Source organism: Sorex fumeus, unplaced genomic scaffold, assembly GCF_029834395.1.
Source record: "Sorex fumeus unplaced genomic scaffold, SorFum_2.1 ptg000061l, whole genome shotgun sequence".
Classification (NCBI taxonomy): Eukaryota; Metazoa; Chordata; class Mammalia; order Eulipotyphla; family Soricidae; genus Sorex; species Sorex fumeus.
In genome coordinates this window covers 2,007,896-2,026,970 of record NW_026606118.1, presented here as the reverse complement: position 1 = coordinate 2,026,970, position 19,075 = coordinate 2,007,896, and the positions used below count along the sequence as shown (strand labels likewise).

At 46.2% G+C, this 19,075-nt stretch overlaps 1 protein-coding gene across 6 annotated transcripts in view; it reads left to right on the top strand.

Moving 5' to 3' along the window:
- QKI (QKI, KH domain containing RNA binding) overlaps positions 1–12,119 on the top strand; it is a 153,661-nt gene extending 141,542 nt beyond the window's left edge. The window contains exons 5-8 of one of the 6 annotated variants that reach the window (XR_008794144.1): positions 816–903; positions 2,077–2,376; positions 2,954–5,081; positions 8,982–12,119. Coding sequence is in view for 5 of the 6 variants with exons in the window: in XM_056126291.1 (XP_055982266.1) it covers positions 816–903; positions 2,077–2,376; positions 5,007–5,081; positions 8,982–8,998 (480 nt within the window). In the remaining variant the exon portion in view is untranslated. Of the gene's footprint in view, positions 1–815; positions 904–2,076; positions 2,377–2,953; positions 5,159–8,981 lie in introns of those variants that run through there. The other 5 variants (XM_056126293.1, XM_056126291.1, XM_056126296.1 and 2 more) reach the window with 5 other exon arrangements.
- Positions 12,120–19,075: the final 6,956 nt, after the last annotated feature.

The window sequence follows — 19,075 nt, the reverse complement described above, 5'->3', positions numbered from 1 at the left end:
ACATTCCGAGGGAAGGGACTTCGCGAGCAGTTAATCTCGCCATTGTATCTACGTTGATTGGAGCAGAGACACCGTGCATCTCCAGTGGAGCAGTGGTTTCGGTGACACCAGTGATAACTAGGACTGGGGTGACAGCAGTACATGAAAGGGAGGTGGAGCCACGGTATCGCCAATGACCAAACGTGTCGCCTTCAGCCTCGTAGAGTTGCCAGCAGTGTCCCCGTTTGTTTTCCGGGCAGTCTGTCACCTGGGGCCCCAAGGCTGGGTTCGTCCAGAGCACTCCTTGTCTCAGAAGGAACAGCACAGGTATGCACACATGACTCTGTGTGTGTATATACATATACATATACATATACATATATATATGACTCTGGAAAATCGTTATTTTTTAAATTAACTTTTCGCCTTCGAAGAACTAAACATAAAGTTCTTTTGAATACCACCATCGAATCATTGATGTTTAAAAATGTCAGTTTTTGACTTTTCGTCTTTTGACCGACGCATTTGAGTGTTGGAATCTTTAATGAACGATTATATTTAAGCTTACCTAACATGCTTCTCTCTTGTTGAGTACTAAAGCTTTCCAGGAGACCGTGGATAGTGCCTTTAAAGTGTTGGGCTGGGAATGCAGCTCGCCGTCGAGGCGTGGCCTGCGTGCCCACATGCTGTTGCCAGGGCCCTGGACACCCCGTCTCATTTTCCTTTTGGAAGCAGGTGGCGCCAGTCACGTGCCGTCTATTTTAAACCTGCGCTGAGTGGCTGGACGGTCAGGGGCCCGTCTCAGGTGCTTACTGCTCTTGTGTTTTCTGTCGTAGGCGGAGGGAGAGGACAGTCTGAAGAAGATGCAGCTGATGGAGCTGGCGATTCTGAACGGCACCTACAGAGATGCCAACATCAAATCACGTAAGGATGAGGCCAGGCTGTGATGGTGTCGGCTGTTTCGGTCCACCAACCTTTCTCCATTGGGCAGCCTAACACATGCCACATGAGCTGGAGTATGTGCCACTTGATAGGGGAGAAGGAGCCCCTACATGACTGCTTTCACAGGCGAGGGACTTGGTCTGGGCTCGGTTCAGTTTGGAGTCCATAGACTTACTATTTTGATGAAATGTCAGCTTCAGAATTGGAAATTTTTAGGAAATTTCTGATTTCTTGAACTTGATATTGAAAGATTCCAGCTTATTACATTTATGCAGAAGACGGCTCTTCATTTTTCGAAGCTAATTTGGAATCTGTCTGAATGCAGTGATCTTTCTGTTGAATACCTCTTGTTACCCTGCTTGCATGTTTTCCCTCCAGTGTTTTTTCTCTGTTGATTTCATATGTGAGTTCACAGAGAGCAGTCTTCGATGTTTCTAATCCCATTTTCCCTTTATCTGAATCTGTTAAAATGACAAGTTTGCTATTTCAGAATATAATGTGATGGTTTCTGTTCTGAGATGATCTAAGCCGTACACATCTTTCATAAATGTAATATGCTTAAATCACTCGTATTTAAAAGAAAGAAACTTCAGTTCTAGCCAACTTTCCGAGTTGTAGGTAATGAGGAATGGGACGTCTTAAAATACTTTTTGAAGTTAATTCTAGAACAAAGTATAGAATAGTATCTCTGGTGGTTATATGACTTCTAAAAATTAGCCTTTAACTTCAAATTAAAGCTGCTCTTGCGAACTTTACCAAAACTGTATTTCTGTGGACTCCAATTAGAAAATATTTTAACCTCCTTTAATGCAAGTGTTCCCTTATGCCTCTGCATGTGTGTACTTGCAGCATCGTGAGATCTTAAAAACAGATAGGCCAAGTATATGAACTCAGCGTGACTTGGTTCCGTGGTCTCATGCATTGTTTTCCAGTGGCTTTTTAATTCATGCACATTGATTCTTGGTCACCTTGGGCGAGGGGAAGCTGTTTGCATTTGGTTGGTGTGCTTTGGCCTTTTGTGTGACCGGCGCATGTACTAATGATTTCCTTTTATTTTTCTTCCTTCTTGCTTTTCCTTTTCCTCCTTCCCTCTCGTCTTCCCTGTTTTATGCCGCTGCCTCTGTGCTTCCTCCTGAATTTCTTTGCCTACTGTAGCAGCCCTTGCCTTTTCTCTTGCAGCAACAGCCCAGGCTGCCCCACGGATCATCACGGGGCCCGCGCCTGTCCTCCCGCCCGCCGCCCTGCGCACCCCTGCGCCCGCCGGTCCCACCATAATGCCTTTGATCAGACAGATACAGACCGCTGTCATGCCAAACGGGACTCCTCACCCGACTGCTGCCATAGTTCCTCCCGGGCCCGAGGCTGGTTTGATCTACACGCCCTACGAGTACCCCTACACCTTGGCACCAGCAACTTCTATCCTTGAGTACCCTATTGAGCCTAGTGGTGTATTAGGTAAGTCGTTCTTCTGACACACTGTGACTTTGGTGCTCTAGACTTGGAAGCAGCGGTTCTAGGGAGGCAGAACACGTTTCCGTGAGGAGAGACTGAAGCCTGAGTTCGTGTCCCTTCAGTCTCGTAAGGGTCCCCCTGAAACGATTGTGCCGTTAGTCCCACACACTGGCCTGTGCCCCCTGTCAGTCACACCAGCCCAAGTTAGATAAGCCTTTTGTCTCAGTTCCACGTAGTCACCCGCTAAATTTTGAACCTCTCTGTGAAAATGTGTTGAGGTCTTTGGAAACATTCTGTGAGAAATTCTAGGGTCATTTAAAATAGGAAAGGTAGCCAGGCAGATGGTTGACTTCTTAATTTGTGTGGGTTTTTTTCTTCCTTCGGAAGCCCTTGTTTATATAACCCTAAGAGAGCCCTGAATTGTAGTAGTGCGGAATGGAATTGCTGAGTCAGATCCCAAGTCACTGAATTCCAATTACACTTAAGGCAAAAATTGAGATCCTACTGTAAACGCTTGGTTTTACGTGATCAAAAAGTGTTGTGCCCGAACAAAGACATCACTGATGCCTTTTCTTTATAGAGTGGATTGAAATGCCAGTCATGCCTGATATTTCAGCCCATTGACTTGCTGGACGAAGGACTGGAATGCAGCAGCTGCTGTAACACGACCAGTCAATGCGGAACACACTGTCTCTGGGCTGCCCCTGGGTTTTCCAGACAGAATCCGAATCCTTTGTTTTTCCAGACAGAGCTGAATACTTTTTTTCCTTGAATTGTACATGACCATGGTGCTGCATGCATGCTGTTGACTTTTAGGACTTTGATCTTTCAAAAAATTTTTTTCCAGCCTTAATATTGACTTAAAAAATTCGAAAGTCTCTAATGAACCTGGACACTAAGATTTAAACTTGAAAAGTCATTGTTCAGTTAAAGCCACGATGCTCTGTATGTTATCTGTGTGTGCATGCACTCTGGTGCCCTTGGTTTCTCCAGCAAATACATGGATTGTACTTGTTTCCCGTTCATCTCTAAATCACTGTACGAAGCGTTGTAGGTCAGAATTCTGCCCTAGAGCTGTTGACGAGAGGCTTGTTTTGTTGCACATTCTTAAGCATTTTTAAAATAACCTGTAACATGTAACCCGTTTGCCTTTCCCTTTCTGTTAACCTCTGTCTCGTGGCCCCACGCCTGCCCCCCTCCCCCAGAGCTCCTCTCTGCTGCACGCACAGCGTCTGTTGGAGGAGTTTGACTGTTGCTTCCTGCAGGGCTGGCACTCTTAGCCACCAGCTGCTGTTCCAGCACTCTCCATGCAAGATCTTGCTGATTTTGCTTCCTGGAATTACACTCGTACGAGATTAGTTCATCTGAAACGGAAAGGGGGTGATGGACCAGTTTACTGCTTAGAAACAGCAAGAGGCACTGCAGTAACATTTGTTTTTCATTTGAAATCGTGTGTTTTTTCTCTTGTTGGGAAAGTTTCATTTACAGTACGTACTTACCGGACCAACAAAATTAAAAGCCAAAGAAAAGATGCCTGATCGACATTCTTAAGATGAACCATGAATATCAAATGAAAACCATCCATTCCGATCAGTTGTATTTCTCGCCCTGCCACCTAAGCAGTAAAACGCGCAAACTGAGAAAATGCCTTCAAATTGCCAAGTTGTGATAAATTTGCACACAGATAACATGCATGCCCTCTGTCAAGTCTCACACCGTGCTATTTTCAAAGCAGTGCCCTTCAAAAACAGATGCAGACAGTGTGTTGGTGGTAGTGAGGAGATTGGTATTAGCATCAAGTCTTCATTGATGACTAATTTTTAATTCCCTTCCTTTTATCTTCAGGTATGGCTTTCCCAACGAAAGGCTAAGAATTCAAGAACGGTCTTAACTGAACCCTCATCAGATCTGAATTTAACAAATGCTTAGTCTCAGCCAGCCTTCGGGGCGGGGGGGCGGGGGGAAGCTTAGCCTAGCAGTCAGTGACTTACTTGCACTTTTTTGCACACTGATAGAAAGTAAAAACGTGTCATTAATTTGGTTTAGTCTGTCACCTTACAAAGTAACGGTCCTTTCTAAAGGAGTGTATAGTAGTATACTGACTGCTAAGTGTACTATACTGTTTGCTTTACTAATCACCTAATTCATTGCAGTTCATACTTATTGACTCAGAGTTTCAAACCACAGTCTGTAGGCTTTAAGAATTGCTTTTAAACCTTGTTAAGTGATAAGCTCTGGAAGTGGTCTTACGGTTAGCAGGTAATTGTCAGTATTAAACGTGGCATTATTGAAGTCGTCCTGCCGCAAGAGAGGCACTTCCGTGAATATGTGACTAGTACAGCCTTGAACTAGGTGTGACTGATCGAATCCATGAGATGCTGTAACTCGGGCCCGTAAACGAACGGACAAAGAGAGGTTAAGGCCAAGACTTCCGAAACGAATGCAGTATTAATAGACGCGTAGAATCCGCAGCACACGGTTGAGTTTTAAACTACTGTGCCTTAACGTGTTTCTCGCAGCGAAACTTTTGTAGTCAATGAACATTTGAAGTCCTTTTGATAAACCTGCTGTTACTGTTTGTTTCCCCCCGTGAATGTTTTCTAACTTTGTCTTGGTGATTGCAATTTAACTAGGTGCGGTGGCCACTAAAGTTCGGAGGCACGATATGCGTGTCCATCCTTACCAAAGGATTGTGACCGCAGACCGAGGTTAGTGTAGTTCTGCAGTTCTTGTGTTTAAGAAATGCGTGGGGTGTCCGTCACATGCGCAGCACCACACCTGATGATGAACGACTCCTGCTTGCCTGCACACTCTCTGTTTCCCTTTCCCAAACTGACGGGTTGATGGGCAGACCCGAGGGTTGGGCGTGTGGGAGGGGTTTTTGTTTTTCTTGCTCCCTTCTCTTTTAACTTATTGAGTCCTCGTTGAGTATGTGCTACGATTTATTCCTACTAAAACACAGATGAGTCCATTTGGGGAGCTCTGAAATTTCGATGTTGCCTTAATTATTTTTCAGCAGTCATTTTTGCTAGAGTTTGCTTTTTTAATTGTTCGGAAATGTGGGGTTGGTTTTGCAAAATGAACTGAGCTGATGGTGCTTTGATGAGAGAAGCCAAGGAGTATACGCCTCCTGTGTCCTTGTGGAGAAAACTGAAGATTTAGTTTCCATTTTCCTTTTTAATGAGATATTTGAGCCACTGTACAAGCATGGGGATGTACTTGTCAAGTCCTTAGCGGAGAGCAACAGAGTCAGGACTGCGAAGATGATTTTGATGCAGTTGACTTTTTTGTAAATCAGCAAGTCAGTTCCCTTTTATTCTGGCATTCTCTTGCCAAATGGATCCTTTGATTTTTGCCACGTGCTGCTAAAAGACGCTGTCTGAAGGCAGATGGTCTCTTCGAGTTCTGTGGTGACGCAAATCCAGCTGTTTTGAGTATCTTTTTTGATAAGCCTGTGACTGGAAAATAAGTCTTCATTTTTCTCCTTTTCAGCATTTGCCATAGGGCCCTGCATATACCCCCTTGGACCCTTTGATACATTATTGAGGAGTGATATTTTCGGTTTATTGATATTGAACTGTAAATTTTCCATCACGACACAAATGTGAAACAAAGTAGAAAAGGAGCGAAAGCTTTTGCAAGCTTCTGCCATGGCACATTCACTACTGACTGGATTTGGTCAAAATCTCTAAGATGAGTGGGGGAAAGTGATGGCTACACACTCTGATTCTGTCCATCTTCTACGAAAGCCCTACCTGCTTTGCGTGGGTATCTGGGACACCAGCAGGTAGTGGACATAGCTCATTGTCCAGGTCAGACTAAGGTAACTTCCCTCAAAAGTTTCGAGGTGCATCTTATCCAGCACCCTGCTCTGAAAGCACCCGGGGAGCTTGGGCCCGGCAGTGAACCAGTCGCCGGCTCCGTGATCCTCGGTGGGGAGAATAGACCTTGCCAGGGTGTTCCTGCACCAGCGGAAATGGCGAACGTTTCTTTTGAAGTCGCACTAAGTTTTAAGAGAGGAGCTATTATCCACGAATAACTGGAGCTCCCCCCGCCTCCCCCGGCCTCTCCACAATAGTGTCTAAAGTAGTTCTAAGTCCGTATTTTCCAGTTTTGTGGGTCTTTGGTCCCCCCTCCTCTGCCCTTTCCCTCATTACCCCTTTTAGGGGGTTATCTCATCATTTTGGTGTAAAAGAATGATGATTGGCCTACTCAATACTCCAGTGCCTTGAGCTAGTTGGAAATGTTGGAAATGATGACACATTCCATGCATGGCTCTTCTGTAGTTACATGCATTTTCATTAGAATTTTGTTCAACACACAATGTCAGCAAACCGAAAAGCTACTTTTTTTCTTCTCTGGCAGAATACTTGTATACTGCTGTTGCTATACTGTACGCACTCACTGGGTCTAAGGGAGTTGTCTGAAATCCTTCACGTAAATTATTTTATGATACTACTGTTTTCTCTATTTTTGAGGTTTTCTTAAAGAAATTTTATTTTTAATTTTTGGAGGAAAGATTAATAGATTAATCGTTCATTTAATGATTTAATGCAAGGAAGCTCAGCCCTTGAATAGATAACCATGTAATTCTCTATGAGCGTTTAGAGTACCACGTGGTTGACAAGAGATCATTTTTTTAATTAAAAATAAATCCACTTCTCTACGTATTTCAGAACCTAATTTAAAGCTTTTAAAAAGACCAACTGATTTTTTTTTTCCCTGTAATGAACCATAAGTGACTTTGCACGGCTCTTGTCGTACCTGTGTGTACTGTTGGAAGCCAGCCTTAGCAGAGGACGGCCTCGGGGTACTGGGATACACGCATTCATGGTAGCTTGTTTTGTTGATGTATTCCACATTCAAAGAAACGCTTAGGAGTTTTTTCGAGCAGGGACGTTTCAGAGGCATTGTCATCATTTGTGTAAGAAACTCCATACAATTTTAATCAAAATTTTAAGCTGCAGAAAATAGTGCTTTAAGATTCAGCGTTGCTGGAGTTTCTGTGAAGCATTATGACCATGTCCTGGTAAACATTTACTTCCTCTGATTTTGGAATACAGTTTTATACAAAATTCCATTTCAGAAAACCAGGGAAGATTTGGTCAAACTGAAAATACAGTATTTTTGTAGTGTTTCTACTGTCCTGAAGGACAGACTCTAGAAGCATGGTTCTGCTGCTGTCACATGAAGGTACAGCAGTCTCTTCCCTGGGGCATTCCGCCTACTGAGTCTTTGATTCGTGAAGTGGCACAGAACCTACCTTTGCACTGAGTAGTATCTCCTCATCCACGCCTCCTCTGCATTAGTCATGGCAACAGTACAGAAAATTCTTTCAAACCTCAGAATAGAGCAGAAATAATTAAGCTGTTGAATGAGTCTTAAAAATCATACTACTGTTAAGTGGACCAAGTTTGGTGAAGCAGAATGTGACAGAGATGAATTAAGGAAGGGTGACCCTAATAGGACCTTGGGAATGATAACTTTTCCACTTGAGAACTACTTTATGTTTTACTGTAATTTTTAATTTTTTTGTTCTGTTTGATATTTTGCAAAAGAAAATAGTATTTACAGGTGGCTTCTTTTAAAATATAAAAATATAAAGCAGGAATGTATATGAAATGTCAGATTTTATTGTATTTGCAGAGTATTAGCTTTGAAATTGAATAAAGAAAGCTGTTTGTAGTTTTAAAATGCCTTATTGGTATCAATTAGAAATTTCTTCTATTTTTTGATGTACTTAGGGCTTTTTGAGTATAGAATTTTAAATGGCAGGATTTTACAGTGTTTACATGCAAGTGCATTTTATAAGTGTTCTATATGTGTAAAATAGTATTTTCGACTGGAAAGTGTTGGCGAGCGCCCAAGGCCTGGCCTCTTCCGGTCCCCACGATGTTGCCTGCCCTGCTAGTCTACAGTTTAGTATTGCTTTGTATCATGAGGCCAAGAAATTCCATGTTGTTTGTAAATAGAATAATTGAAAAAGCAATAAACATTTATTGAACAAAAGAAACCTGTTTGGCCCAGAGTTTATGTTGAACCAAATTGTTCATCAGAAAATGAAAATCCTTTAGATCCATTTCTATTAATCATCAGTTATTAATAATCACATCCATCATTAATAGTTGCTTTAATGCTTGCATCTGAGAGAATACTAATGCTTAATAGCAGTCAGACCCTGGTAGCTGCACTGACTGTTTCGAGGTCCCGGTACCAAACCTATTCATCGTTGTTGTTTTCCAATTTCCTTCATTGACTGCTACTAACTATTAGTTGTTAGTCGTATTTTATTTCTATTTTTTCCTGTTAACCAGTTGTTTTTTGTTTTTGTTTTTGTTTTATTGTTTTGGTTTTGGGGTTTTTGTTTTTGTGGGAGTGGGCTCTCCTTCATTTGTTTAAATCATGATATGAAATTGTCATGATTTTTTATTGTATTCTGTAGATGGTGTCGAATCAGTTTGTCAGAATTAAACATGCTTTTTTTTATTAGTTGTGATTAGTTTTTCATGTTGTCATTAAGCCGTCACTAGCTGAGACTAATCTCTTCTCTATCTTTCTTTTCTTTTTTGTTTTTTTTTTTGTTTTGTTTTTTGTTTCTAACCACCCAGCCGCCACCGGCAACTAACCTATGACCTTCTGACCTCTGAACTCTTCACCCAATGATGACCTGACCATGCCTGCCTGCTGATCAGTTAACTGGTAATCGCCTTTGCTTGCCTGTCGTCAGTGCAGCGAGCTGAGGCACTTGTCCGTTCGTCTTACCATCTAACCAAACAAAAGACAGAGAAATGGTTGTCCTCCAACTCAGCTTTTCCCCCCCTCCTGATTGGGTGAAAGTGGTTCTAGAATCTGCACTGAATAGTAGTAAAGCAATAAGGCCCAATTCATCCCGCAGCACTGATCATCTGTCAATGTCCCACCCTAAGCGAACGAACGGTAAGAAGGCCTCGCTCGGAAGGGGAGCCCGGCGGCCCTTAGCTACTCAGTGACAGAGGCAGTTACTGTGAGAGACTCCTAGGACCTTCTCTCCTCAGAGCGAGTCGCAGCTCTCTGAATGTACTGTGTGGTGATGCATCATGCATGAACCTTCGGTCAGGGATGTCATTGGTGAAGTGATTTCGAAAAGTATTCAAAATTTGATATGCTCTTTAGTCACTACAGTGCCCTCAGAGGGCAGAAGTTGCAGCCTTTTTTATATCATAGCCTGCCAAAAATGGAAGTATTAAAAGTGTGCCATGAAAGAAAAAAAACTTAATAAAGAATTTTAAAACGTAATTCAAAGAACAAAACTGCAACACTATTTTTAAACAGACAGATCTCCGAGTTAAAATTACTGAACCTTTATTTTCCAACTCCTTAAAAAGTAGTACACGAGAACAAGGTACATGCATTATGTGTCACATTACTGGGCAAACTGTTCAAGTATTTTTTTTAAACCTCCCTGTATAGAAGAAAATCATTAAGGATGTAAAAGCCATGCTTGCCTATTTGCTGTATACATGTAATGAAATTGTAGATAAAGTGTAGTGCATTGAAACAAATGAACAAAAAGTAGATACTTTTACTATACAAGGGTGCTGGTGCAGAAAAAATATATATATTTTTGGAAATGTAGCATTTTATACTTTCAAGTGTTATAAAAAAAAAAGAAAAAGAACAAAGAAACCCTTTATTTCATTAAATAATTTTTTCCGGTGGTTGTCAAGAAACAAAAGACCAAAAGAGCCTTTTTGTCTTTCTTTTTTATTTTTTAAGTATTGGAATAAGTCTAAAGAAAAGAAAGTGCCTTATTTTCCTTCATGGTCACTTAGTCTAAGCGTCTCGTAAGATCAGCTCCTCCCTCCAAATATGAGTTCATGCATGTTACTCAGTCGCCCAGTATGTGAAGGAAGACAGGAGGGGAGGCAGATGCGTTGATGGATTGAATTAGATGATTTTTGGCCACTTTACCTGGATACAAATTTGCCAAATCTGATACTGTGAAGAATTTGATAATTTTTCTAATACCTGACAAGTTTTTTAAAACATCATTCTCTTAAAATCATAACGGAGTGCTTTTGGTTATTAGAATATTTAATGTTCAAAGGATTTGGAGATTAAAAATTATGTGTGATCTGAACATCAGTTTACAGACAAATTAGAGCTTCATTTTATTCAAGGGGGGGGGGTTGGATTTTTTTTTTTTCTTAGTAATTTGAAGTAATAGTTTACCTACCAAGCAGGAATATTTGTGATTTGCATTCTGGGAAAATGATCCAAATTGAACCTGACTTCTTTCTCCCGTATAGATAACAGTAGTCCCATCTCTTTGCTGGGCTGAGTAGCCTAAGCCACCCCACCCCGTCTTTCTTTTTCAAACTTTAAAAAGATGTGAAAAACTCGCATCGCTGTGCATCTCCTCAACTCCCTGTGCACTGAGGCTTCAGGCTTCTCGTGAAGCTCAGTGGTGTAGTTGAAGTGACTGCACAGGACTTCCGTCTAACATGCAGGTAAATGATCGTTCACTGCACAGTACCAGATGTGGCAAACGTCAAGGGGCAGAGGACCCCGGCTTCTCAGCTGTCCCCTCCTAACATGCCTTCCCAGCGTCACGATCAGAGGTCAGCAGTCCGCTCCAGGGGCACCTCGGTGGTGACCTCAGCAGTAAGCTCAGTGGGCATCTTGGTGGCGGCCTCCCCATCATCCTGTCTCACTCGGAAACCGTTTGAAGTTGATTTACTATGCAATAGACATTCATCGTTTGTATTCAGCTAGCTTTGGTTTAATGTGCCACTGCTTTGTCTTTCTGTTACACATACAGTTGTTTTGACTTACAATATCTGCTGTGCCATTGCGATTTTTCTTTTGGTTGGTTGAATAAATTTGCGACACTCAAACCCTTGAGGTGACAGTAGTGGAAAAACGATTCAGTATTGATCCAGTTTCATCTCAACTATGTATGTTCCACTTGGACATTTTAGATGTTTATCAAAGGTCTTTTATGGGGAAGAAAGTAAATTTATGAAAATAAATGTGTGACATTTATGAGTAACGTTGGCTCTGAACAAACTTTTGAAAACTTAGTTGACAAAATTTTGGATCAACTGAAAAAAAACGCATGATTTTTGAAATCTCTGAATGCCTTAGTTCTCAGTATTACCATTATTGAATTTATTTCTTATTACAATATGTCGTTTTTAAGACTTTTTTCTGACAGTATTATGTAATTTTTTAGTGTGGGTAGATGGGAGTGTCGCTAGTATGTTACCGTACAGCTGACATGTATTTTTGTCTGTTCTTTATTATCTTAGTAGTTTCATGCTGTGTATGTACCATAACCAACCTATTGCCTATGAGAAACATGTAAGATAATGTATTTACAGCCATTGTTACAAGTTTATAATGTATTTTTCTATCTTGTTTTATATGTATGTTATATAACATTCAAAAAGAATTTTTTTCTTGATTGAGAAAAGGATACAAAATGCAAAATCCACAATTTTGATAACTGAATATTGCCAATTGTTTTGCAGTACTTTATTATATTGGGTGTCTTGTCTTTCTTGGGCTTTTAGTTACTTAGCTAATGAATGAATTCACGTTAGACACTTTTGGGTTTTAGTTGGGAATTTTACATAGCTTGCATTTTAATTCTTTGGTTCTTTGCTGTTTCTATTAACCCATAGCATTATTTTAATAAATGTTATAATACCAACCTACTAACTCTGACTTTGTCTGTTTATTAACCTTCACGTGTCTCATTAAACGCGTCAAGACAGAGCCACGTGAGGTCTCGAGCTCCTGGACTAACCCTGAAGAACTTGGCCACAGATAACCCACGTGACTTGTCTGCGTGTCGTTTGTCAGCCGCCAGGGCCCGGTCTGCTGCCTCCTCCTGAGGCGGCCCAGAGCCAGCAGAGCTTGGAACACAGCAGCGCTGGGGTGCGGGTTCCTCGAGTCTCGCCACCTGCCTCTCGGTGCCTCGGTGTCACTAATGCCGCACTCTCCCGTTCCTTCTCCGAAGTGGTCACTGTCTCTGCTCACGTGGCGGGTGGCCGTCTTGGGCCCCAGGAAGCCAGTTGGATTCGCTGGCGTTGAACCATCTCTCTCATTCAAGTAGATGGTTTTGTGGTCGTGTTACAAAGCCAGAAAATACGGTAGTTTTCACCTTTATTTCGATTTGTGTTTTAATGGGACGTTTTTCTAGTGTTGAGCTATCTCTGTCCCTGCCGGGGTTGCTCGGCGTAGTGTAAGTGGAGGTGGGGGGGGGGTCCTCTGCCCTGACCTACCACAGACCCCTCTTCCTTCAGGGCAGAGGGCGGAGGGCGGAGACGGCGGCCGGCTCCCCTGGGGTTTTCTGTCCCTCACGCCCCTCCGGATTTGGGCAGCATCCGTGAGTTCCGGGTGTTTGTAGAGTCAGGCCTCCCCTCGCTGAGCTCTGGCACGCGAGCCAGCTTAGGAGTCCGGAAACCTCTTGGTGCTTTTCTCTGCAGCAACTTGGCGGAGCTCCGATCTACCTAGGAAGTCTTCTGTGAAGCGGTTCTCCTAGCTAAGTTCTCAGGATCAAGTTTTGCATTTGTAAATAATGGATTATTTTTTGTTGTTGTTCGTTATTTTATTTCTATTCAAGTTCTACACTTGGGGCCGAAGGGGAGTCGCTTGTTAGCGAAGGCCTAACTCTCCCATCATCCTGCCAGCGGCCCGACTGTCCGGGCGAGCGCCTCGCAGTCTGTCATCTTTTGCAAAGCAGCTAGAACAGCCATCCCGGCTTATCTAATCACAATCAAGGTGGTTATTTGGACCCCACAGCTGTCACTGTTTCTCTGACTGGGGGATGCATCCTTGTCAGAGAGACAGCTCTCATATGCCGCGAAGGTTCTAATCACCAGCACCTCATTCATACATTATTCCGTAAAAATGGGAAACTGTCTGTCAAGCTGCTCACACACTGCCCGCATGGGGCCATGTCACTGCCTTGATGAGGAGTCTGTATGCAGTTTACTCCACAGTCTGCAACCTGTGAATGCAGTCTCATCTCGTGTCCTATTGAGGCACTGTATACCTAATTATGCCAGATTGTCACCTTTTGTGTTGGAAAAGTTGGAAAAGACAGTTTATAAAAGGTGTAAATACCCAAAGATTTGATTTTTGTGCAGGCTGTAATCCTATTAAACGTGAAATTACCCAAATTGGAGTGTGCTAAAGTCAGTCAGTATATGGTTTTATATTTTCATCTCAGAGAGCAGTTTAACGTCAAGCTTGTGGCCGAGAAGCTGGTGGGACTAATGCATTTGGTGGTTGGTCCTTTTATCGTTGGTGACGGGGGGGGGGGGTGGGGGGACAGTGGACCCTGCACCACAGCATGTCCCCAGGGTGACGGATGCGCCTGGAACAAGGCGTGCCTGACTGTGCACACATGGGGGGGAGGGGAGGGGCGGGGAGGTGGGGGTGGAACTTCCTGGAGAAATACAAAAGCTCCAGATTTTCAGTGCAATAAATGGACAATGGGTTTAACTGGGGTGGGGGTGGGGGGATGGTTACCAAATCAAGACCAGAAGCACAGGATTCTTTTTTAAATATTGTCACGACTTTCTTTGTATATTTTAAAATGGAATTTTAAAAAATTTCATAGACAACACTTTTAGAATCATTCATATGGCACACATTCATAATTTGATCTGTGATTTCTTTAAAATTATCTACATTGAAATGTCTTTGTCGTGACAAGACCTAAAATTACCTGCATTCCAACTCAGTGCTGAACCCAACGGGGTGATGTGAGCACAGTGCTTGCTCCCTCTCTGCTACACTAATGGGGGGGGGGGTGATGCTGGGGGTGGGCCGACATCTCACCCACATCCCCTCTCCCAGGACTTTGCTGCCTCCAAGGGAAAGCCCGACTCCTCTGAGTGCAAACAGACTTACTGTCTTTGGGAACGCATCAGTCCTGGCAGATTTGCCTTGTGCCTGTTGGAGGCCCTTAGGGCTGCCCTGCGGGAGTGGGGGGGGGGGGGCGCTGGGAGAATCGGGGCCGAGACCACACCCAGTCTGCTAAGCGGTCAGGTCGAGCGCCTCGGCCACCCTGAGACTGTACCAATACTGAAATAAAGGATGCACATTGTCGTCTTCAGGGTGTTTCTTCTGCCTCTCAAGAGGGAGGGTGGGACCTCTCGGGACGGTGATCGTGATACCACACCCCAACAGCAGCGCCCAATGCCCGGTGGGGTGGCACCTGAAGGAGCCGGCACTTCTGAGACACCCAGGGCCCCCGGAAGCGGGATGGCAGGCTTGCTGGAGCTTGCTGATGCCGGCTGTGCAAACGAGAGCCCTCTCTGTCTAATGCAGGAGTTGGTGCCACCACGGTGTCTTCCCATGGGGTGGGGGCAGGGGTCTTCCCCGAGGTTTCTTCTGGGGCTCTCATCCCTCAGGCTCCTGACACGGGGTTTGGGTGATAGTGCAGTGGGGAGGACACCTGGCCGAGGGTGTGAGCACAGAGCCGGGAGTAAGCCTTGAGCACTGCCCAGTGCGTGGCTCACCAGGCCGCAGGCTCTCCGCCCTGACGTGCTGGCGCCCAGCCCTCCGTGCTATCACAGAGGTTGGCCTGTGCCGGGGTACTGTTGTACTTCATGCAAACATTCAGGCGCTAAAGATGCGACGGTTTCAGTCTCCTGGCAGAGCGTTTCTTCAGAGATCCAAGTGTCTAGAAAGCTGCTTCCTGAGTGCTCACGCGGTGCCTGAGCAGAACTGGGCGCTGGTTTTTCCAGACTCATCACGCCCTGGGGCCTCCTCCCCTCCCTGCTGACCGTGTTTACCCCTCCTGCTGCTGAGCAGTCATTTGAACCCTTTCAACACCACAGGAGCATCGAGTGTAGACTGGGCTTTAAAGTCCCCCGCACCCCCAGGTAAATAACAGGTAAATACCGGTTCTAAGTCCATCAAAAGCAGCTGACCCAAACAAAACTCATGGAATGTGAATCTTTCACTGGGGAGGAATTTCTGTTACATGAACAGAGAAACGAAGTGGCCTTTGAGTTACTTGAATTTACTGTGATCATCTGCTGCTCTCAGAAAACGGCAGAACGAACGCAACAACTGACAATTAGTTCAAGGGCGGGTCAGGCCCCTGCGTGCAGCTGACCGGTTCCGCCCTGGCACCACATAGGATCCACATAGGATGGCATGAGCTCCGCCAGGAGTCAGTCCTGAGGAAGAACCAGTGGTGACTCCTGAGCACCACTTGTTTGGCCCCTAACCCAGAAACCCAAACTGCTCCCCAACATCTCAATGATTACAGACCTAAGAATATGAAAAATTTTAGCGATTGCGGTCACATCTTCCCCCAAGATTGTCTACCAGGGTTAGATTCTTCCAGTTCGAGGTGCATGTTCATAGTTCCCCCCATCGTGAACATGTTTACATGTCCTGCATCGGCCTTTTGGCGCTGCGGGTCAGCGCCCTGCATCCTGGTACCGGGCCAGGCGTGCACCCAGGTCGGTAGAGCTGTGCTTTCCCAGCTCTGCACCCCGCTCCACAGGACACCTCCTGTTCAAAGAGCGTCTCAGAATGCAGGCTGACTGTGGCCGCCACTTGCTTTCGGCTGTGGCTCCTCAAATGGGTGGGGTCACTGACTGTCACTGTCCTCCCGTTGTTCATCGATTTGCTCGAGCGGGCCCAGTAACGTTGTGAGACTCGTTACTGAGTTCGGCATATCGAGTTGGGGAACGCTCGCGGTGAGCCAGCAGGCATCCTCACAGCCCGTCAGGCTGACGCACGCCTCCCAACTCACTGCCCCCGGCTCCCGCGACCTCAGGCAGGGCTGGGAGCCCAGCGCCTGCTGCCCTCCCCGCTGTCACATGCACACACGCTGGATCCGGACAAGCCACGTTGCTTGCCGTTGCTCCCGACTTCAGCAGTTGGGCTTGAGGCACGGCACTTTCGTCCGTTCTCTCGAGGTCAGGGCTTGGAAAGTCGCTCCACCTTTAAGCGGATTTCGAGGTGATGGGAGTCTGTAGAACTTGAGCGGTGGAAACGCCCGAGCTACTCTCTGGAACCCAGATCTAAGCTGGTGAGTCAGAGAAGAAAACGCCATCGGGAGAGTTAAGAGTCCAAAGTAGGACCCAAGCGTCAGTTGCTTTGTGCTTGGGCGCGGAAGGGCCTCACCAGGGGCCATTGGCACCGATTGCTTCTCGCTGCTGAAGTGGGCTCACGGCGTGAGCCCCACCTGGGGCTCCCAAGAAGCCGGCCAGGGGAGATGGGAGGGAACTGTCGGTCAGCTGGACTGTGTTTTCATAAGGGCTCGCTCCGAGTCGACGTCACCCGGAAGCAGAGAGGCTCTGGAAGTCTGTGCAGGGGAAAGTGGGGTGGGGGGCAGCGTGGATGTGGAAACGGCAGGAGGCCACGTGTGGAGCTGGTGCCCATGGCGAGCGTTGCCCATTTGCCAGTGTGACCCAAAGAGCTGTCATGGCCTGGGCCCCACGGTTCTTCCTCCAGCCAGCCCTGCTGAGGGACCGCCAGAGGGGTTGGGCACCCAGACAGATGTCCATGGTTCCTCAAAGCCGCTGCCTGGCTCCCTGGGGAAGGTCTTTAGGAGTAGGAGCTGGGGGCCGCTGTCGGACCAGCAGGGTGGCCTGGGGGTGGGGTGACGCAGGGAGGGCAATGCACTGGAGGTCACTGCAGGCTGCTGGGGGCCAGCGGGGCAGCCACAGGGGGAGGGGGTGACGCGCTGAAGGTCGCTGCAGTGCCATGGGTGTTCAGTAGCTTCGAGACACAGATCCAGGATGAAGACTAGGGGGTCCAGGTCTCAGCCACTGTCTCCTCGAGTCTCAGCCGCTGTCTCTCTGTCTCAACCACTGTCTCTCTGAATCTCGGCCACTTTCTCCCCGAGTCTCGGCCACTGTCTCTCTGTGTCTCAGCCACCGTCTCTCCCAGTCTCAGCCACCGTCTCTCCCAGTCTCAGCCACTGTCTCTCTGTCTCAGCCTGTGTCTCTCCGATTCTCAGCCACTGTCTCTCCGAGTCTCAGCCACTGTCTCTCTGTCTCAACCACTGTCTCTCCCAGTCTCAGCCACTGTCTCTCCCAGTCTCAGCCACTGTCTCTCTGTCTCAGCCACTGTCTCTCCGATTCTCAGCCACTGTCTCTCCCAGTCTCAGCCACAGCCTCTCCGATTCTCAGCCACTGTCTCTCTGATTCTCAGCCACTGTCTCTCCGAGTCTCAGCCACTGTCTCTCTGAGTCTCAGCCTATTCTCTCCAAGCAGATGGGCCTAAGAAATCCCCAGGTGAAATACCTGTGTGAGGCCCCAGATCAAAGCACCTCAGAGATTAAGGGAGAATGGGGCCAAAGGAGGGTTGTTCAATTTTTATAATTTCTTGTTAAGCCTCTTGCCCACAGTTGGGCTTTCACTGCCTTGCAGGAAGCATCTGAGTGTCTAAAAGCTTGCGGGGTAGCAGGCCACCCGAGAAAACACACAAATTGCTTCTCCGGAGTGTCATGCTTTGCTGAAAGAAACATGAAACTCAGCCGTTCTCCAGTCAGGATTTCCAGTTCACATCAGCGTGCTAACATGCCGCATTTGCTGAAATGTGTGGGTGACAGAGAGACGCTAATATTTTTATTGAGCCTGCTTGATCCTTAGTTATTTTTACACGATTCTTTTCATCTCCGGGAACTTCACAGATATGTACAGATTTTGTGAATACACTGGGGATCCAGGCAGTCTTTGGATCTGTGTGTCACAGGCTTTACTCTTCAGAGTAGTTTTAGGTCCACAGCAAAACTGAGTGGAGTATACTGAGATTTGCCATGTAGTTTTCTCCACACGCCTCTTCCACTTACACACACATACACAGACACACGCACACACAGATACACGCATATACTCATGCACGCACACACAAACACACACAACAAAACAGAGACACATACCCATGCACACGCAGACATTGATACACATGCCAACACATATACTCACACAGTCACACACACACATTCACCAGCTCATACAGACACACAAACACACACAGACACAGGAACACAAACACTAACACACACGGCCACCTCCTGTGCCCCCTTTATTAGCACTACCAGAAGGGCCTTGTGTAAAATCTGAGGTGCCCCGTGGACACATTATCACCGCGGATTGAGGCTGTCTGGGTTTGGTCTTGGTGGGGAACCCTCCCATGGGCTGGTGTGGGATGACGTCCACTCAGCAGAGCACGCGGAGTCCACTGCCCCTGTGTCCCGGCTGTGCCCGTCCACCCCTCCCGGGCCCAGCTTGGCGCTCTCCCCGTCTCCACAGTCCCAGAATCAACCTTCACTGGACCCAGTGCGGGACCCTTTCAGCTGGGCTACCCCTAGTAGGGAGATTCCTCTCCCACGCCCCCGCCCCAGGCCACGGTCCCCACCTCTCACTCAGCACTATTGGGTGTTCGCCAGACACACACGCAAGGGCACATGGAGGCGTCCATGTTACACCAGTTGTGAATAAAAGAGCCACAAAGATTCGCGTCCATGTTTTGATACGAACATAAAAAATTTTAGTTCCCTTGGGTAGCTGCCGAGGAACAATAGCTGGGCCCTGAGGTGAGCATCCCTCTGACTCTGCGAGTGGCCATCCAAGTGCCTTCTGGCGTGGCCGTCCCCACACTGGGCGCCGGGTGGGTCTGTGTTGATCGAGTCTCAAGTCTCTGCAAGGGCCCCAGTCTCAAGAACAAGCCATGGTTTCCA